This window comes from Zootoca vivipara, chromosome 7 (genome assembly GCF_965207765.1).
Source record: "Zootoca vivipara chromosome 7, rZooViv2.hap1.1, whole genome shotgun sequence".
NCBI classification, from domain to species: Eukaryota; Metazoa; Chordata; class Lepidosauria; order Squamata; family Lacertidae; genus Zootoca; species Zootoca vivipara.
Genome location: NC_142590.1, coordinates 56,572,644 through 56,594,776, shown reverse-complemented (window position 1 = coordinate 56,594,776; position 22,133 = coordinate 56,572,644). Strand labels below are relative to the sequence as shown.

The 22,133-nt window shown below is 43.4% G+C and overlaps 1 protein-coding gene across 2 annotated transcripts in view; it reads right to left on the bottom strand.

Moving 5' to 3' along the window:
- Positions 1 to 22,133, bottom strand: part of RASSF5 (Ras association domain family member 5) — a 97,240-nt gene that overhangs the window by 51,784 nt on the left and 23,323 nt on the right. For both annotated transcript variants that reach the window (XM_060277129.2, XM_088674354.1), the window contains exon 2: positions 13,119 to 13,240. In XM_060277129.2, the coding sequence (XP_060133112.1) occupies positions 13,119 to 13,240 (122 nt within the window). The remainder of the gene's footprint in view (positions 1 to 13,118; positions 13,241 to 22,133) is intronic.

Here is a 22,133-nt window from a genome sequence, read left to right as displayed (position 1 = left end):
GAAGTCAGCGATGTCCCGCTGGTCCCGATTGTTAAGACTGCACAATCCTGATTTTACGCACACTGATGCTGTCGGTGTCTAGTAGCAATAGGGAGCATTCCTCAGTACCAGAAAATATATAGAACGTAGCCACACCACACTCTCATTTCACAGAAATCACTTAGAAGGTACATGCACATTTTTGACCCCTAAACTTTCTTTCTAGGAGGGCTGGAGAATTAGGGTTTGCTTGTTTGTTTTAATGAAAGCTCAGAGTCTGAGGCGCATGCCATGGGGCACCAGTGAAAGCCTTTGTTTCTGAAGGATGGGTTATGGTTACCATCTTTAGATGGCAAATTTTAAGTAGCACATGCATGCCATCCATGAGATCAAATAGCTACATAAAAGAAAGTCCCAGGCACCAATAAGCATTAAAGCTGCAAACAACAGTTCAAAAGCAGGGTTCAAGTTTCAGAGCTGCTAAAATGAATCAACTTTTAAGTTTGAGAGATGAGTAGACATAGATCAGAATATATTTGTAGGCCTGGGCCACAGTCCAAAATTGGGTTAAACATGCTTAAGTGCTCTGAAATTAATATGGTTCACAGCAGCTGAATGATCGAGGAATTTTATTTTTTTGCCATTCAGCTTCCTCTCTATGACCATGTCCTCCAAGTTATTTACATTACCAACCATCACTTCTACAGTTCTACTACATTGGGATAACTGCAAAAACACCTCTGCAAAAAACCCTTTTCATACTTCAGCTGGTAGGCAGAACACACCACTATCCAGCAATACAGATTAAAGAGAGTCAGACAACTACAACTGTGTAAAAATCTATACAGTAATACCTCGGGTTACGAACGCGATCCGTTCCGGATCGCAGTTCGTAACCCGAATAGTTCGCAAACCGAGCGCGATGGGCGCCGCCATTTTGCGCATGCGCAAATCGCGCGATCGCGCGGGTGCGCGCGCGGCGAAAACACTTCCGGGTTTGCGCAGTTCGTAACCCGAACTGTTCGCAAACCGAGGTGGTCGTAACCCGAGGTACGACTGTATCATCCTCATAAAACGCTGGAAGATTCAGGACAGATTTTAAAAAGTACAAGGCAGTGATGGCCACCAACTTAGAGATGGGTTTTTTTTAAAAAAAAGGATTGGACAAGTTCATAAAAGAAAGAGCTATCAATGGCTACTAGATTCAATGGCTATGCTCTGCTTCCACAGCCAGAGTAATGTTTCTGAATACCAGTTGCTAGAAACCACTGGAAGGGAGAGGGCTCCTGTGTTTGGGGCTTGTTTGCAGATTCCCCATAGACATCTGGGTGGCCACTGTAAGAACAGGATGTTGGTTTAGAAGGGCCATTGGCCTGATCTAGCATTCTCTTCTTATGCTCTTATGAACATGTGAAACCAGGCTCAAAAGAAGCTTTGAAACTTTGGGTGAGAAAGAGAGATATTATCTCAAGTGGAAGTGGTTTGAACACATTCTCTACCCTCAAAACAAATGCCTCAGGATGCTGCATACGGGCATTCAAAATCCCTTTCACCACACTTTAGCATGCCTGCAGCTTTGTTTAAGTGTTTGTCAGAAGATGTGGAGGCTTTATATGTAGATGGAGACAGGAGGCCTGCACACAAGGCCTGCCTCCAACATTCCCAGATGTCGGACCTGCACATGCTTAGTGGAAATGTCTGAAGAGGTGTATTCCAAGTGTATTCTGCTGATCTCCACATTTGGGAGCTGGCTCTGAAGCCTACACACCAAGGAACGCTGGAGGGTGGGGCTTGCATGCCACCCCCACTCCACATGTCCATGCATAAAGTCTTTGTGTGTTGAGGGGAACACCCAAGCAAGGCCTGTCGGTTCGCCCTTAGGACACATACTTTTGCTCATATTTCAAGTACAGGTTTTCCAACAGCTCTTCAACATCAGATCCTCTTGCGCTGGCAAAGCCGCCAAAGTGGCACAGTCTCTCACTGATTTACTCCAGTTGGCATCAGCGGGACTAAATCTGTTTTCAGTTGAAATGATTAGACTGAGTTGGGACCACAAGGGCCTTTCCAGGCAATCAATCAGTTATAGAAGTGCAGTAAACACACAGCTGTTACTCATTTGCTGTGGAAACTCCAGCTGACTTTCCTGACAGCACTTACACTTACCGTGATATTACACACTGGAGCACCCAAAGTACAATATGGGGAAACCCAGTAGTCCTACCCCAGACGGGATGATTGCTTTCTGTAGCTTAATTCTTTTAAATCGCTAGGAAATACCTGAAAGTGGGCATGCCTTCTACCACACCCAGTTAAGGATCAAGGAATTTAAGTCTACGGAAGAGAATAAAAAGGACAGACTATAGTTCAGGTAAGAGTGAGACATCGAAAAACTAAATGGAAGCATGGGAAGGAAGATCCAGCTGCCTGTCATGGACTGGCTGGGTGCAGAGGAGTGGTGGGAGGCACCAGCTGGGGAATCCCCAAGGGAACTCCCAAGGGAAGATGGCTCAGAGTCAGGGGATTGATGGTGGGACGAAAATGAGTGGTCAGAGGGAGAAGAGGGAGCAGACTGGGAGGAGGTGGTGCCGGAAGCTGAAGAGGTAACAGGGTTTAGTGAGCAGGAAGAGGCTGTGACAGTCCAAAATCAGAGGCAGAAGAGGAGGCTGGGGAGGAGGAGGGGCAAGAGGCAGCAATGAGTCAGGCTGGTGAAGAAGCCAAGCTACCTTCACCCTTGCGGTGACTAGATCCCCTCCCTCCTGGTCTCCCAGAATCTGGAGAGTTATGAAAAGGGTGGAGCAAAGACAGACAAGACAAAGAAGCCTCAGATTGCTTGGGAATGAACTGGGGGGGGAGGAGACTTAGGGAGCTGTGGGAAGGCGGGAACCTTCAGTCCTCCTAACTGCCTTGTTGGGGCAAGAGCTACCGGGAAGACTTCCTGTGCTCTCTAGGCTTGGCCTCCTGAGCTGTTTGTTTCTTTGAAATAAGAGTTAACTTCACCAACACCGTGTGAGTTATTACTGACCTGGTCCTGGCTCCTGCCCCTGACACTGCCTATCTCCTAGACAGGGGTGTACGAAAGGGGGGCGGAGGGGGCGGGCTGCCCCGGGGGTGACAAGATGGCCTGTTGCATCCCCCCACCTGCAGAGCGGCTGAGGGCACACACAGAGTTAGTGTGTACAACCTGCCGCTCATGCTCAGCAACCATACGGGCATCCGTACGGGCTGCCACTCGCATGCACCATCCATACAGGCCTGCCCCGGTTGCCAGAGAGGGTTCCTCCGCCACTGCTTCTAGATAAATTTTGTGGGGGGCAAGTGAGTTTTGCTGTCTGCACCCTGCTGGTGAACTCTGGTTTAGGGTATGCCTCCTTAAACCAGACCTATGCTCAAACTGTACATTTGTGAACAAATTCTAATACCTGTACTACAGAATTTTGTAAGCCTCCAGTAACCTCATTCTGAAGGAATCAAATCAAATCCAGAGAAGTGTAGTGCCCCCAAACTTCTCATATCTCTTGGAAATATGGGGTGAACATAAGACTATTATATAAAAACACAGTTGCCTAACATACTTTCTTTTATTGGAAGGCAAGGAAATTAATGCAGTTCGAAAGCACATCAAAGTGCACGTAGATAAATAGGTACCGCTCCGGTGGGAAGGTAAACAGTGTTTCCGTGTGCTGCTCTGGTTTGCCAGAAGCGGCTTAGTCATGCTGGCCACATGACCTGGAAGCTGTATGCCGGCTCCCTCGGCCAATAAAGCGAGATGAGCATCACAACCCCAGAGTCGGTCACAACTGGACCTAATGGTCAGGGGTCCCTTTACCTTTACCTTTTTAATCATCAGTTGCAAACAAGTTCCTATGTTATATCACTGGACAGCTGTACAAAATTGGGAAGCAAGGCGTAAGTTTATAACAGAACAATGTTAATCTATAAAAGTCTTCTCCCTGAGAGTTTGAATGAAAATGAATCTTGATTTATTCAGGTCTTTGATCAAGACAGAACACCGGCTAATATTAGGCTGTACATCAGAACAATACGTAGATATAAGAGAGCAAGTTTCATCTCTTCTGACAAGGATGAGTTGGTCACTGCTTCAGGTGCAAAATGGATGACAGAAAACAAGGCACAGTCTTGCTGCTCAAGAGCTCTTAAACTAGCCATCATAGGAGATAAAGCCTGATTTGCACCATTCACCCCCTAAAATGGACTCTGCATTTGTTCAAGCCTCTGGCATTTCCTCCTTCCTAGAGTACATTTGGCAAAGAAGGCTCCTCCCTCATGGGCTGGACCAGGCAGCACACCAAGGAAGTGTCAAAATGATGAATGGGAATGCCTCACTGCCTGTATTTTTATTATTGGGACCATCAACAATGTATTGACTGTTTTGTCACTCTGAAGATGAAACAGGCTGTTTTAATACACATTCTGCTGGGAAGAATCTCTGATATGCTAGGAACACACACCAGAATCTCTGCATATGTATGTATATAGCTCCCCTGTGCTGTCAAAACAATTCAAGTCTCAATGGTAGTTCTATTTAAAATTTTATTTTAACGTATAGCTTTGGGGAGGGAGGAAAGGAATAGGAAGCAAGAAACAAAACAAAAAACAAAAAAACCATTGCTTGCAGTTGGTTATGTCTAAATTTAGGTTCTCGCACAGTCTCTCTTTGCTTTTCAGAATGATTGCCAGGTCTGAACTTTCGAACTGAACAAAAATGCAGAATACAGTGCGAGCTCAAAATATATGAGAAGCTTTTCTTAGCCTCATTTGAGATGGAATTAGAATTTACAAATCTACAAAGCACCTGAAGTATCAGACTCCATCGGGGTGTATGCACTCTGCTGAGACCCTGTGGAAGGGATTGCTAGCTTTTTGGGACCCATGGCCACATTAGAAGACTAGAGAAACTGTACAGAAACACATGAATTGCAACCAAGCACAAACCACAACCTAGTCTATCAGATACAACATAATGTTCCTTTCAAGCCTAATTTAAGCAGAGGGGAGCGGCATGAAAGGGGACCTCATGGACATCTGAGGAAGCCAGGATGACAACCTCTACACTATGGGTAGAAGAAGGTAGTGTTGAAAAATCAGTAGAAAAATCTGTGACACTCCAGTAATTAAACAAAAAATAATTATTAAACCCTTTGGAAAGATCCAGGGCAAAAACATATATTGGGGTAACATAAGTGCATACATGTGTGTGTGTGTGTGTGTGTGTGTGTGTGTGCGCGCGCGCGCATGTGCAAGTCCACACACAAAAGCTGCAAAAAAGGGCTAATGTAATTATAGCCTGCATCAACAGAAGTAGAGAGTCCACATCAAGGAAAGTCACACTACTGCTATTCAATTATGGGCACCAAGTTTACGAAATATATTATCAAGCTGGAACATGAGCAGAGGAGGGTGAACAAAAGGATCAAGGGCCTGCAAACCAAACCTTAAGAGGAATGGTCGAGTGAGTTGGTTATGTTTAGCCTGGAGAATAGAAGGCAGAGATGGCATGGTAACCATCTTCTTTATCTGAAGGGCTGTCACAGGGAAGATGAACCAAGCTTCTTTTCAGCTGCTCAGAAAGGTAGGACCTAAACCAATGGATTCAAATTACAAGAAATGAGATTTTTGACTAATAGGAATAGTTTTCTGATGATAAGGGTTGCTTGACAGTGGAATGGACTTCCTTAGAAAGTGGTGAACTCTCCTTCATTGGAGGTTCTTTAAACAAAGGTTGGATGGCCATCTGTCAGGTCTTTAGTTGTGATTCCCTCTCCCTCCCTCCCTTCCTTCCTCTCTCCCTCCCATCCATACACGTGTGCACATGCACACACACACACACACACACACACCAATTCACAACTACTGTGTCCCTGAGTTGCTGCTGCACCAGCTGTATACATAAAATGAGCCCAAGGTGGGGGGAAACTGTAGAAAAGCATGAATTTAATAGTGCTGGTATAATGGATTTTGACATGAACCATTACTGCTGAAAAATTAAGGCAAAATTGCAAGAGCTAAATAACCTGAAAGAAATGTCATGTTGGGGCAGGAAAACTGTCCCTACATATATATATTTTTCCAGCTTGCTGTTGATGGTGAACTGTAGACTGCTAGGAATTTCACATCAGTGACTCTAGCAGCCAGATTTAGTGCCCAGTGCTGAGCCACCATCTTCCTCGATCTTGCTACACAGAAGAGTGTCCACACAACCTACTGTCAACTTACACGTCTTTGCTTGCCTTCTGGCAATGACAGACCTTACCCATTTTGTCTTCCTGATTGATTGTGGCAAATGCACCCCATTACACAGGCCAGGGATGAAGGACCTGTGGTTCACCAGATGCTGATGGGACAACAATTCCCATAATCCCTCAACAATGGGTATTTCTGGCTGGGAGTGATGGGTCTTAGAGTCCAACAACATCTGGAGAGGCATAAGTTTACCAGCCCTGACTTCGACCATAATACTCTGGAAAGTCTGGCATCATTACAGCATCTTCCAGAAGTGATGTAGCACCACTTGACTCAACCTGATCTATAAAGGCTGGGTGGTTGAGCCATTTAAACTTTTTATTAAAAAACCCAACAACTTCATTTTATAGTTTTCATACAATACTTGCCCCAGTCTTCAAAAGAAGGCAAGGTAAATATGTGTGATTAATTAATTAATATTATTATGAATAATAATAATAATACATTTTATTTGTACTCTGCCCTCCCTGGCCGGAACCAGGCTCAGAGCGGCTAACATCATATAAATAACACAGTATACATAAAAACAGGCATCAATTAATTAAAATACATCTTAAACTTAATTCAGACAAATTAAAATCTGGACAAATGGCAGTTATCAGGTTAAGATTAAGAGCGGTTAATACTTGCCAGGACCAACTGTTTTCACTGATCGTATAAGGAGCTGTGAACAGGCTGTAAATAGATTAGTTGACTGAAGTGACTTAATAGAATTTACTGGTGTAATTCTTACTGACAGCAAAAGCCATGACAGAAAGTGACACTCATTACCTTGGCCAATGAGTCAGTTAAAATCACCAAAACTGTACAATTTATTATTATTATTATTATTATTATTATTATTATTATTATTATTATTAAAAACCCTATCAGCAGTTGAAGCTCAAATATCATTCAGTTGAAAGCGACCACAAATTTAGCCTTCTGCTATCAGCTTATTATTGTTGAAGAGAATTTTTCTTAGTAGTAGCAAAGATTACAATACGCTTAAGTCAATTTTTTTATAGCTGCAACCAGTGTTCTGAAGTGACAACATACCGCTAGTTCATTATATTGCTTTAGGTACAGTCAATAATACAGATGTTCTGAAATCTGTATTGTGATCTCAGGCACATCCTGACACACCCATTCAGTGCTTAATATTTGATCTTGCTGTGTCAGCAGAATGATAATGTACTTTTAATGGATATTCTCGTCATCCTGAGGAGAACTGACTGTCTGAGGGGAATCAAAAATCATTTCGCAGCCATATTTGATGACTTAGAAAAAGAGGTGGAGTCAGGAGCTTCACTGCTATCCTGTAAGTGTCTACTCAGAAGTAAGCCCCATAGAATTCATTGGGACTTGCTCCAAGGTATGCACTTTACTGTAGCCTAAATCTCTTGGCCATACTTGTAGAACAAATCTGATGCCATATTAATGAACTTTTGATTATTGGAGATAATTGTCATTAGCTCTTCTGACAACTATCAAATAAACTTGACATCCACTCTGCTGGATGGGCTCTACACAGAGAAACTCAACAACAACAAAATCTATTGCCAATTTTACCTGTGTCTGTCTCTCTCTCACAGTCAAATATAAATACCTAAAGGGGATGTTAAATTTTTAAAAGTCAAGTCCGACCGGGGCAGGCAAATCAAGTGATTAGGATGAGAACATTTCCGATACCATCAAGGGATGCCATTGGGGCTGGATCAGAATCCAGTGACTCTCCCAGTCTACCTCAGTCCTTCCCTCTACCCGCCCCCAGAATGTCACTGGGGACCTCACCAGGAGTACTTCCTACACCTCTGCCTAACCCATTCCTAACCCACCCACCCCCCGGCCTGCCAAAAAGGGGGTTTCGATTACGGACTAAGTATCTTTTAGATGTCACCAACTTTGCATTTGGACATATCAATGGAGAGCCACCTGCTCTCTAGTCGAGTGGAAGATTCAAGCAGTCATACTATAGAAACAGCTGAACTCTAATGATGCATTCTGAAGTTTGCTCAACATGAAACAGGGAAATTTCAAATGCCAGTACATGCAATAGAAACTGGGGAGGTGGCATTTCGCTGTGGCTTTGCAAAAGCTGTTTTGCAAAAGTCTGCTTTGCTCCCCAGTGCTGCCAAGACACCTTTGTCACTGCACAGTACCTTCCTCATTAAGCTATACCTGCCTGCAACTACATTCATTTGCCTTCCAGCTCCCCCAAGTGCTGCTTCTGGGTAAAACATTTAGCTACTGTGTACAGTGAAAAATAAGAGCTGCCTGTCAGAAGGCGAGTAAGCATCTAACTTCACCGAGGAGTGCAAGGCCTCTAAAATGTATGCAATTGAAACATTTTCTCCCAGGGAAATAGCTGCCCTCCAAGGTATTATCATGTCCATAAGTTTCCCATCAAACACTTCATTTTTCATTCCATTTCGGCATCTTGGACCCCAAAACACATGCAGAATTTTGCAAGATCCAAAGCCAATATCTTCCACTCTAGCACTCACAGAGACTTTTCAATGCACAATATGTTATACACAGTCTTTATTTGGTTTGTTCTCTATGGAGGCAGGTCACCACTGTTCCCATTTTATGGATGAGGAGACTGAGCCTGAAAGCAAATTGTTCAAATGTCTCTTAGCATGTCTATAGCTCTTGAGATTTAAGAGGCCTTATAAGGCAACAAATCTGGCTCTATGAACAAGCCACATACATGCCTTTCGCAAATGGAGGCTCAAACATATATAGTGCAGCCTAGTGGGTAAGGCATTGGAATAGGATCTAGAAGACCAGGGGGCTCAAATCCCCACTCACTCTGCCATGAAGTTCACTGGGTGACCTTGTGCCAATCACTGTCTTTCAGCCAAACCTACCTCAGAGGATTGTTATGAGAATAAATTGATGAGTGGGAGAAGAATGTATGTCATTTTGAGCTCCTTGGAGGAAAGGCATAATGTAAATATAATAAACAATTAACCCACAGGTCACATTTTATAACCCATCTCTCTGCATATTTTTACAGCCTCAGCTATGGAGCATGAACTAAAAGAAAAATCCTAGCACCAGCATAAGAGGTCTCAAAAATCAAGCCTTGGGATATTACTACCGGTATATAAGTGAAGGCTTACTTTTGAGCATAAATGAGAAAAATGTGTGCATGGATCAGAGTGGGCACCATAGATGAATGATAGAGCTCCTGTTTTCTACATGCAGAAGGCCACAGATTCAACCCTGGCATCTCTAGCTAGAAGGATAAGTTGGTAGACCTCTACCTGATATCTGGAAAAAGTTACTGCTAGTCAGAGTGGACAACACTGAGATCGACAGACAGAAGGCATTCACATGTCACATTAAGCTGTGGTTAATGATTCACCATGCACATGCAGGTCACTCACATTTTGCTCATCTCTGCTAGTGAGCAGAAGCAACAAACCATGGTTGACCTAGCATGATATCCGAACCAGGGACCATGGTTTGTTTTGCTCCACATGAAGTACAATCTAAAACCAAGGTGTGTTTTCGGCTTGCCAAGTGAAACAAAACAGAATCCCCAGTTCATGTATAATGTTAAGTCAAGGATGCGGTTGATGGATCCCACTCACGAGTGAGGAGGAATAATCTGCATGTTCGCAGTGAACCATTAGCCATGGCTTACCTGACGCCCAAACACGAGCACCCAGGGTTTACAGTTTGTCACTTTCTCCGGCATAATCCAATCAGACTGTTCAGAACATTTCTGAGGCAACAACGTCAACATGGGAGAATTCATCTTTAGACGAGTATTTCCTGAGGGAGAAGTCACACTCAGTTCAGGCATCTAGGTCAGGCTTCTTTACACGCAACATTCCTGTGACCTACCTAGTTACCCACCACCACTGGTTCTGGTGCTGGTCAGTGGGTTTGGGCAGGAACATGGTTTGGTATCAAAGCTGGAGGGGGGAAATCCATTTGAGTTTCATTTCACTTTAGATTTACTGAAATAATCTCAGTTGCTGTAGCACTGAACTCACAGACCATACCTCCTAGAGGGCTACTTTTCTGTATACAGAGGCTTCCAGGCCTTCTATCCTGGGTGGCCATTGATACCCACCTCCAATCCACATCCTAGGTGTCTTAGCACTGATGGTGGGGCTGGGGAGGGAAACGAAGAGGGATTTGCTTCCCCTCCCCTATCATTTTTGTTTGTGGAGACTTATTCAATGATGTTAGATAAGGGCCCCACACAATACTGCGCACAGACAGGTAAGCAAAATATTTTGATTTAAGCTGGAGTGACAATTGGAAAAATCCATCCAAACTTGTGGAAGAGCAAATGCACCAATATCATTTACTTCAACATCCCACCACCATCATGCCTCAAAAAGGACTGGGACTGAAAAGTCCTGGTAAAATAATTCCCTCTGATCACAAGTTGTCTGATCTGTCTGTCACAGCAGAGCTCCCTCCTCTGCCTTCTCACACTGGCATTTTCCCTCCATCACACCTCTCCCCTGCCTTAAATGGCAAAGGTTTAGAGACATTAGCTCATTGCTTTCAGCAGACAAGTTGTCTGCAGCGTGTGAGTGTGTGTGTGTGTGTGTGTGTGTGTGTGTGTGACTGACTGAATCACCAAGGTGTTGCAAGGTACTTTGAGGACCCTTGTTTGGTTACGGATCACACTTCACCTCCAAGAAGCGCAGAATCCTTCCAAAATGCAATGCTTCTGCTTGGGATTAAGCAAATCTAGTGCACACCCTACTAAGATATTTTCTGTGTCTGAACTTCATAGAAACAAGCCAAAAGCTGGACACTGTGGTGGGATACCTCAAGTGTTTTCTAAATTGGGTTGCACAGCTGCTGTCAAAAACCTATTGGATGACTTTTCACTTCAGTTTGTTCTAAATTTGTATAACAAACTAAACAAATACATTTAGCTCCACTGATTTCTCCATTAGAGCACGGTAGCCCTCCAGATGTTGTTTGTGTACAGCTGCCATCATCCCTAACCACTGGCCATGCTGGCTGGGGCTGATGGGAGGTGGAGTCCAATAACATCTAAAAAGACACACATTCACCATCCTTGCAGAAATGCTTAATGTGAGTGTAAATACTGCTAACCAGAACAGATTTTAAAGTTGCAGGTACAGTATATACCAGATCAAGTACCAATCAAAGATGTCACTACCCTTTTCAAGAGGTGCAGCAACAATTCGGAGCTGGCTTGCTTTCACATGTAGGGCCATACAAAATCAACAGACAACTACATTAGACAAATTATGCAGCGCTGGAGATTATTCCATAGCTTTTTTTTCAGAATTCCTGGGTAACAACAAATTATTACAGGCATGGCAATGACATTCTATTTGTACTCATAAGAAAGCTTTGATCTTGACGTGGCACCCTGCTCTTCGGTTTGTAAGATGCTCTTTGTTGTAAAAGAACAATTAAAATTTTCCCCGTGGAGTTAGAACTTCTTCAGGACGTGATGATAAAAACTGGAGAGGTACTTTGTGCAAAGAAGGCCAAATGCCTTTTTGGCATTGATCATGTAGATATGCCATTTAAACCTGGGTGGAGAATACTTTTGCCACTGGCAGGGAGAGGAGAAACACTTCCTTTGAAGAATCTGTAAAACAACCCTGAAAATGCACGTTTTATCCACATCACAAAGTGTGTGTATGCAGCAAGCAAAGACAAAAGCCTATCAGACATGTTGGATATTCACAACAGAATATGAGATAAGGAATTTGTTATAGAGAAGGGCGGAAAGGTTTTGTTTCAGCTGCACTAGGCACACGCCCCGTAACTTTGTCCTGCACAAATTCCACTGAAAGGCATTGAAATCACAGAGCAGAAGATCCTTGTGTTCACAGTAAAACCAAACACACACAAAAGAAAGGACACAGGAACAAAAGGCTTTGGCTTTCCCATACACAGAATATTAAAGATCAAAACTTGAATATTTCAGACTGATACTGCATGAAAAGTGTTATGAGAGATTTGGCATTTCCCATGAGGCAAGAAATTCATTTTCAGCAAGGCCTGCCTCAGATGAAGAAAAGGGCAGACCATACTCAGCTCCAAGGAATAGATGAGGGCAATGTCTAAAGCTCCAATTTATGTTTCCATCTCCCTCGTTCCAATAAGACCCATGCATTTTTAATCCTTGAATCCCCATTAGAAAAGTGCTGCATTCTTCATTATAGCAAATATAATGCTTTGGGACTGCATTTTAGGAGAGTGCAATCTCAAGAGAAATCTGCATGTGGTGTGCACACCTCTTAATGACAGGCTGCCCTCAAAAACCCTCTGTTTAGAGCAGAGATTTTACAGTGGGAGTCCCATTGCCATGATCAACACCCTGTATGAAGGCAACTTGCCCTGTTAGTTTTACTGCAGGACAAAAGACGCTCAGAAATACATCCTGCTACTTTTACCAGATTGCTCCGAGAGCGAACGAATGATTCTTGATTTTATTACCCTGCATGCCGCTTGGCCCATGAAACAAAATACCTGGGCTACCAATGTAACAGGATGAATCCTACTTACTTTCACATTAACACTAGTACTTAGCTTCTAAAACAGGAGGTGCTACAGCAGGTAAGATGCCAATTGTCTGACTTGACCTTATGTGTAATCTTAAGCATAGAACGGCTATTTGTTGTGAAGGCAAGCCTTAGGATTGTCTCATTCAGAAGCATTGCCTTATCTATCTGAAGAAACGCCAGCCCAACAAACAGATATGGGAAAGGCAGAAATTAGAGGCCCCTTGCTTTGCTGAGATACCATTCACAGTGTGTGTGCAAAAACCTGTCAATGAGCTCTCCCTGCATGCTGGCACCATTTGGCTTCCAGAGATGCAAATCACTTTGTTCCATTTTCTTCCTCAAGCATCATGGGAACACTGCAGTACATACCTGGCTGTAGTTTTGTGTTAGGGTATTTTCTGGAGAAGGTTTGCTGCGAGTCTGTCCTTCCTGTTGGCTGCAATCCAGCTGGATGAGGCTTCTGCATTCCTGGTGACATGTGTACTTGCAGTCTAGGGAGGAAAAACAAATTGAACCCAAATTAGGACATGGGTTCAATAGCAATCATAGGTTGATTCAATGTGTGCATTTTGAAGTTTTTAAGATGGAGAAAATGTGTGGAGGGATAAGGGGCGGGGGAGGGGGGGAGAGACAGCCAAGATATCTAAAGACTGAATTCACAAACTGAACAATCAGGTTTTCAGAATACATAGAAATACATGGTGAAATTTACATTATCTCACAAAAATGTCTTTCAAACCTAATAGGGGACATCTTAAACATCCCATACACATATTTTACATAACTACAGATAAAGAAGCAATTACTAGTCTTTCATACACCCCATAACCATGGGCACCATAGTTATTCAGCATCCAGTCCCATGTTAGTGTCTCATTTGGAGCTGCTACACACACACACACACACACACACACACACACACACACACACACACACACCAACCATCCGCAAAGGTAAAATCCTTCTGGAAATCAAGTTGACAGGACAGGCTTCATAATCTAAAGTAGCATTTAGACTACAAATTTGAGGCTTTTCGTGGCATGATTACACTGGCATTTGCCACAGTAAATGTCTAAAAATGACTGAAGTATGCGTTTTGGCATTGCATCTGAAAAATCCAAAGAAGTGCAAAATCTGAAGGCTATTATTTTCTGATCTGTGTATTAATCTCAGAGGTATGAATTAAATCAATGCACTTAAAAATGCAGACAGAGCAAAATTCTCCTCCATCCCTATAACAGCACTGATGTGCTTTGACGGCAATGTTGCTGCACTACAACTCCCATCATCCCTGATCACTGGCCATGGTGGCTGTGCCTGATGGGAGTTTAACAACCTCTGGGTTCCCCACCACTGCCTTACACAGAGTTCCAACCCCCTCACCAAACTATAATTCCTATAATCCCTTGGACGCAATCCATGACATTCAATCGACCCAGTGTGTACAGTTCAGGTATGATCTTATTACGATACCTTTGACATGAGTAGCTGTGATCTGAGCAAGCTCTTAGGTGAATGGGTCATCAGTAAAATCAGGGGCAGTAAAATCAGTGAAAATTAACATGCTACACACAGCACAGCACACAGCCCTCCAGTTAATATTGGAGAGCATCAGCTGCCTTCTCATTCTCATCAAAATTCATGGCTGTAGAAATAAAACATTATTCCTTTTATGCAAAGAAGCTGTGCTAGGGAGTCAAATGGCTTGTAGGAGACAGCACGTGGGATTCAGAGTTAGGCGGGAGGGAGAGAAGTAAAGAAATCAATAAACCCAAAAGCCTGCAAAGCGCTGTAATTAAAAATGAAAATGTAAAGGCAGCTGGCCACGGTATATGCAGGCCATTAAACGCTGCTTTCATGGGAATAGCAAGCAATTCCTCTCACGCAAAAGTGATAACTTGAGGAGGGAGAAAAGCTGTAATTCTTTAACGTACTGCTGCAGATAATAGGAAATCTCACAGACCACTGTCCATACACTTGTAAAAAATATTATTTTGGAAGTGTGGGGGAACCAACATTTATCTCACTGAATATGGGTACTTAAGCTGCATTCACACACAAGTAAACTGTATATCATAAAACCAGAAACTATGCAGTAGTAATGTTACACCCTTGGTTTTTAAATCACTATTGCTTAATATTTTCTCTAAGGAACTCAAGGTGGCGTATAAACTTTCCCCCCTCTCCATTTTATCCTTACAGCAATCTCATGAAGTAAGTTAGGCAGGGAGAGGTAGTGACTGGCCCAAGGTCACCCAGTGGGCTTCTTGGCTCAATGGGGATTTGCACCCTAGTCTTCCAGGTCCTAGTTCAGAACTCTAACCACTACACCATACTGCCTCCCAAGCATGTCACCTAGGAAATCAGTCCCACAGAGCTCAGAATTTACTTCCAAGTAGACATGTTTAGGATCAAGTTATTAACATGTATATATTTCCAGGACAAAAAGAGGAGCTGGGCTCCCATCAGGGAATATGTTCCCCACTTGCTTTAGATATGAACAAAATCAGCAGAACAATCAGATGTGGGTTTTTCAGGCACATGGAGCAGCTGTAGAGTAGGAAAGGTGAAGGAACAAAACGAACTTATTCAGCATTCAGATACATTCCAGAATGCAAAATGTTTATTGTGCTTGGCATCTACCACTGCACTAAATCTGTATAATGTACTCTAGTACTGTAGTATATCGTGGTGGAGGCTTCAAAAGCGAAACAGTAATTACCCGGCATTTCTCTATCTGTCTGTTCTCAGAAATGCATATTAGCTCCTGGAATGCAAAGTGCTGTTAAAAATGCAGCTGCCACAGAACAGAAGCGAGCGCTTATTTTGGTATCAGGAGTCCTTTTGCTATATTCAACAAACTGTGAGCATTTTGTAAACAACTCAGTTATGAACATGAGAGACCAGGTGGCGAGGCGAGAAGGCATTTTCCAAGGGTGGAAAATAAGGTACAGTGGTGCCTCGCTAGACGAAATTAATTCGTTCCACGGGTCAATTCGTGTAACGAATTTTTCGTCTAGCGAGTCCCAGTTTCCCATAGGAATGCATTGAAACGTAATCAATGCGTTCCTATAGGCTCTGGGGACTGGCGGCGGCATGCAACGGGGCTTTGGAGAAGGTCTCCGAAGCCCCGTCCGATGCCGGCTGTGTGCAAGGGGGCGGGGGGAGGAGCTCTCTTCTCCCAGCCACCGCCTTGCCTGCCTCCCCCAACACGGAGCGCAGCTTCAGGGGTCTCTGAAGTTGCGCTCCATGCCACCTGTGCAGGGCGAGAGGCGGCGGCGGGGGAAGAGCTTCTCTCGCCGCCGCCTCCCGCCTGCCTCCCCCGACACGGTCAGGGGTCCCTTTACCTTTACCTTTAAGTGGAAAATGATTACTCTTCTCTCCTACTGGCTAGGTTTTGCTACCTTGTTTACTAGCAATCCTATTTCTCACACCACTTTAGAATATATTAATTTATCCCGAGGTGGCTGCTCTAAGTACAGCGTAACTTTGTAGATGATGTTGAGTTTCTCCATCCCTCACACCTGCTTTTTAATACAGTGGTGCCTCGCTTTACGAATGCCTCACACAACAAAAAACTCGCTAGACGAAAGAGTTTTGCGTTGCAAGAGGCATTCGTAAGGCGACGAAATTTTCTATGGCCGCCGCTTCGTCTTGCGAAGTGCGGCTATAGAAAGCGGCAAAGGAAGATCAGCTGTCAGCGTGGGAAGCTGACAGCTAATCTTCCTTCGCCAGGGGGGACGGAACCGAAACGCGGCAGTGTGGCGCCTGTCCCTACCTGTCTTCCCCTTGGCTCAGGGAAGACAGGTGGGGGCAAGCAGCGCCCGCTGCGATTCGGCTCCGTCCCCTGGAGCCACCGCACCGCACCACCGGGGAAGACAGGCGGGAGGCGGCGGGGGGAGAAGCACTTCTCTCCCCCGCCGCCTCGCTGCGCACCAGCGGCATAAGTGCCATCTCATGTCGGGGGAGGCAGGCAGGAGGCGGTGGCGGGAGAAGCTCTTCCCCCGCCGCCGCCTCTCGCCCTGAACAGGTGGCATGCGCGCTCATCTCGCATTATTGGCCGAGGGAGCCGGGGTATAGCTTCCAGGTCATGTGGCCAGCATGACAAAGCCACTTCTGGCGAACCAGAGCAGCACACGGAAACGCCGTTTACCTTCCCGCTGTAGCGGTTCCTATTTATCTACGTGCACTTTGACGTGCTTTCGAACTGCTAGGTTGGCAGGAGCTGGGACCGAGCAGCAGGAGCTGGGACCGAGCAACGGGAGCTCACCCCGTCACAGGGATTCAAACCGCTGACCTTCTGATCAGCAAGCCCTAGGCTCTGTGGTTTAACCCACAGCGCCACCTGGGTCCCCTATAATCATTTTCCACTTAAAGCAGTCAATTGGAAATAATTGGAAGTCATTTTCAATGAGTTTTGTTTAGAATATAATTTGTGGAAAATATGAATTATTGTTATAAAGGTGTAATCTAAGGTATAGGTTTATTATTGTTTATTAGTGTATGTTTTATGTGTTCTGTATGTGATTATGTTTATGTTTGTCTTATAATTTTAAACAATAAAGATATATTTCAGGGGGGGGAATAAAGCAGTCATTTGGACATGAATCTTTCATGACTCATCTGAGGAACCTGCTCAGGTGAGATTCTCTCATGTTAACGATCCTCCTAATGCAGGAACAGGGAACCTGTAGCTCTCCAGACCAAGTTGGACTCCAACACCATCATCCCTGACAGCTGACCATGCTGGCTCAGGCTGATGGGAGCATAAGTCCAACAACTTCTGGAGGGTACCAGGTTCCCCATCCTTGCTGTATTATGGGAACGCCTACATTGGGCGACCGGGTCTAGGCCAATGAATTTACGTTTTGTCCCCTCTTTTCTCCATGTGCCTTATCTCACTTTAATATGTTGTTCAATTGCTCAATTTATCATGATACAATCCTTTATTTTGTTTCATCTTGTTCTTTGTTTTTGTACTTTGGATATAAAATAATTTAAAATTAAATTATCGTGACCGGCCTGGACACTTTCTTTGGTGTTTTGCAGGAGAGCTTCCTAGTTCCTAGTGAAGGGAAGGCCACTTTATATAACTTTCTGACTTTTAGAAGACATCTGAAGGCAGCCCTATTTAGGGAAGTTTTTCATGTTTGATTTTTTATCGCTTTATTTATTATTATTATTATTATTATTATTATTATTATTATTATTCTGTTGGGAGCCACCTAGAGTGGCTGGGGAAACCCAGCTAGATGGGCAGGGTTTGTTTGTTTGTTTGTTTGTTTGTTTGTTTATTATGGCAGGCCAGCCGAATAGTACGCTTATATCTGACTCTTGTTGGGAGATTTTGTTTGTTGCTGTTTCTTTGAATCACTGTATTTTCCAAACTACTTTATTTTATTTTATACCACTTTGAGGTTACCTGCCCCAAGGTGGCATACACACACACACACACACACACACACTTCCCAAACGAGGAAATATCTAGAAAGCAGGAGAGGGATGAAGGCTGGCACAGTTCACCCTCCACTTTCGCCAAAGCCATGCCTTGATACTAACCTAAAGCCAGGAAGAGTGGAAAAGACAGCTCTAGCGTCCCAATGCAAGTCAGATCAGCCTCCAACATACATTATTAAGTCATGCATGGGGAATGTTTGGCTCAAGAGACTGTTACCCCACAGCCATATCATCAGGTGTGAGTTGGGTAAAGTCACAGCTGCAAAGGAACAATTGGTAGTCTTAGTGAGCACTCCCACTTGTTCCTTTGCACGTGTGGCTTTCATTCAGCGCCATTAAAATTTAGCACTAAATGCATGCTGCACTGTTTCAGCTATTTGGCAGCTCCACCTGACATCATATGACATGCTGGAATGGACAGGTGGACAACCCACCCACCTGTCAAATGTGTTCATCACTGGATCTGGCCTGCCATCTAAAAGGGGTTTCTCCACCCCTGGTTTAAGCAGAGAATTTTGCAGACGCATTACTAAATATGCTTCTACTGATTTTTCACTTGGGGACCAAAAGCAAAATTGGCACCAGGAACTTCTGAAGCTGACTAGTGCATTCACAAACTCAAAAGAGGAGAGGCAATGTATCAATTAATTTATCCAGTATGATATGCTCATCAAGTACTTTTTCGGGGAGATTTTGTTCAAGTATGCAGGGCTTATCTGTGCATCAAATCCAGACAACAGCATCAATTCCAGACTTACCCCAATATGAGCACACATTTAACTGAAACCTTGTAAAAATAAATTAAAGGCTTTATTGCTCTTGCAGGCAGCTTCTCTCTCACCCACTTTATATGCATTTCATATAATGAACTCTGAGTTTTGCAGCATGAATGGGCACAACATCCACTTTCAAATCAATAAATAAGGTGCAAGAGCATTCCCAAGTCGAACAATAAGTGTGTACACTCAAACATGAATGTACACATTATATGAACTTCCAGGACTAATGCAACGCTAGCAAGCTTTTCATTCCAGAGCTCAAGTCACCACCTTGGGCTGAAATACATACCTAGCCATTTCAACAACTAATTAAGCTCAAGTAGGGTTGCCATATTTCAGGAGGTAAAAATATGGAAACAAAAAGTTGTTGAGCTTTTGCTCCACCCATGCAATATATATATATATATATATATACATCCAAAATCATGAACATTTGTCCGAAGCTAAGTATTTCACATGTGCCACTTCGAGGGTGGCTGAATGAAAGGCTACTGCACCTTTAATTGCTAGGCCAAAGAAGGAATTTTGGCAGGTGTGGTGCAAGGCGTCTGGTGCCTCTAGAAACCTTAAAAACTTCCAGTTCTTTTCAGCATCTCTCCCCGCCTGCTGGAGTGTGCATATGGCAAAGACAGAAATGCACATTTAAAGGTATTTTAGTGTATTTTTAAATGAATTATTATAATTATATGTACAATACAAAACCGTTAACATATAGCATTGCTTCATGAAATACAAAAGATGCAAGTGCAAAACCCAGGAAGTATTAGTATTAATACCATTAGAAATATTAAGAACACCAACAGGGAAGATGCCAGGTACTAAGGACATTTAAGGTCCAGATAAGAACACTATAAATGTATGATTAGTAACACAGCAGACATATTAGGAATGTGAGACCCTGGAAGGATGAAACAAAATTAACACACACTGCAACTTCCTCTTTGCCTTACTACATGGCATCTCCTTATTTACAGGTAGGTAGCCATGTTGGTCTGAGTGTCGGTCAGTTGGTTTTCTGTATAAGGTGGTGTCTATACGTCCATCCTGTATTTTTATAGTAGTGTCCAAAAAATGTATTTCTTGCATAGATTGGTTCATTGTTAGGTTGATGGTGGGGTGAAAGTCATTGAATGTCTGGTGGAAGGTTTCCAGGGTCTGTTGTCCATGTGTCCAGATAATAAAAATATCGTCAATGTATCGTAGGTACAAGAGAGGTTTGAGTGGGTAGGAGTCTAGGAAACGTTGTTCTAAATCTGCCATGAAGATGTTGGCATACTGTGGGGCCATGCAGGTGCCCATGGCTGTAATTACACACTAATGCTAAATGGGTTTCCATTAATCAGAAGGAAGGTGAGAAAGGAAAGGAAAACATCCATCAACACTTTTACATTACATTTCCCTTCTTATTACTCCAATACTTCATAATAACAAAAAATCTATTTCTGAATCTTTTAATCCAATCTTTTGTCTAATGTACTGAACTGCCAGAACCCAGCTATTTAATTTTTTCTTCTAATTCTCAGAATCTTTCACAAGAACAGTCCATTTAATTTCTATCAGCTTCCATATTCTCCCCAACAGTATTGTGATAGAGAAGCTTCCATTACTTTTCAACCATCTTGCATATTCAATTCCTGTTATAGTAAAAAGTATAAATAATATGGGGATTGGTCTCTTCACTAGTGCACTATTATTAACTATTAACGAAGTTTAACTGGGTCCATTTCTACTTTTGCCTGGAACAACTACTAATTATGGCACCATCTTCCAAAATCTAGCAGCTTTTTAATATTCTTTTTTACACTCCACATGTTGCAGAAACCTCTAGGGTTGCTGGTGTGCCCAACATTTTCCTTTTACCTCTTATAGTATTTTTCACATCTTCCGTGTTGTTAAATTCTATTGTTTACTCATTTTCAGGAAACTGTCTTTAGATCCAGTTAGCACTGAAAACCACAAGCCTTGTGCGTGCAAAAATTCCAAGACTTCCTCCAGAGCTATTTTCTTTAGATCTTTCTCTCACTTCCTCCTATATGCTTTCTCATTCACCTTCTGGCTATTCAACAGCATGTTACACATTCTAGTTAACTTCTCTTCCCATTTTTGTTTCCACTCATTTTTCAAAGGGTGGATTGTTGTAATATCTTTTTGGACAGTCCTGCTGTGGCCTCAGCACATGCAGTTGTTTGCATTGGGGAAGGAAGCTCTCATTCACTCCAACCTGGATCGGGCCTTCATCAGGGAGCTAAAAGTTTAAGCCCCCAACCCCACCATGCCAGGTTCCTGGTTGTTAGTGCAGGGGACTCAATCTATGACACAAAAAGCTTTCACTCCAGGGCAAACAAGGTGCTTAGTAATGTCATGTGTGGTTTGGTCCTTTAGCCTACTTATAGGGAAGTATGGGCCAGCATCCAGGGGAGGGTCTTCTCTAAACTAACAGCTCAAGGCACTTTCTGGGTCAACTCAAAACCTGAAGAGCCAAACGCCTGTTTCTCTCCAACTTATCTAATAATTTTTGGGAGCGGTGGCACTGGAGAGGAGAGGACTTATCCTCCCCATCCAGTTTGGTGGTAGCTGGAAGCTTGCAGTAGAAACCAATTCAAAGCAGAGAGCAGCCAAGGACAGGACCTTGGATAGCTCCAGGAGAGCCTGGAAGGCTGAAATGTCCTCCTCCTGAGGTTGCTACAGAAGATGTTGTCTCTGCAGAGAGTTAGAAGCAACTGAAGCCTTGTGCAGGCTAACAAGCCCTGGAATGTATGTGGAAGGTTTCACCTTGGAGGAGATGGCTGCCTGGCTGGCTAAAGTAGGAAAACTAGAGGTGGTGAGGCTTAGAGGGATGTGGAAATGGAATTACTTAAGGTTTCCAGCTGAACATTTGAAAAAAATAATAATCAAAAGGTGGTATTGGTGGAGTATTTGACTTGAATCCTACTGATTTTGGGGACAAGCAAGTGGGTGATCACCCATCTTTATTCAAAAGTCTTCTAGCCTACCCAAGCATGATATTGACCTCTTGATGAGCATTAACATCTTGATCCTAAAACAATTATCCTGGGGCACCAAGTGGCATATGGTATCACAGCTGCAGCAACAAACAGAATGAAGAAAAGTAGGGCATATTCATCGATGTATGCTGAATGTCCATTTC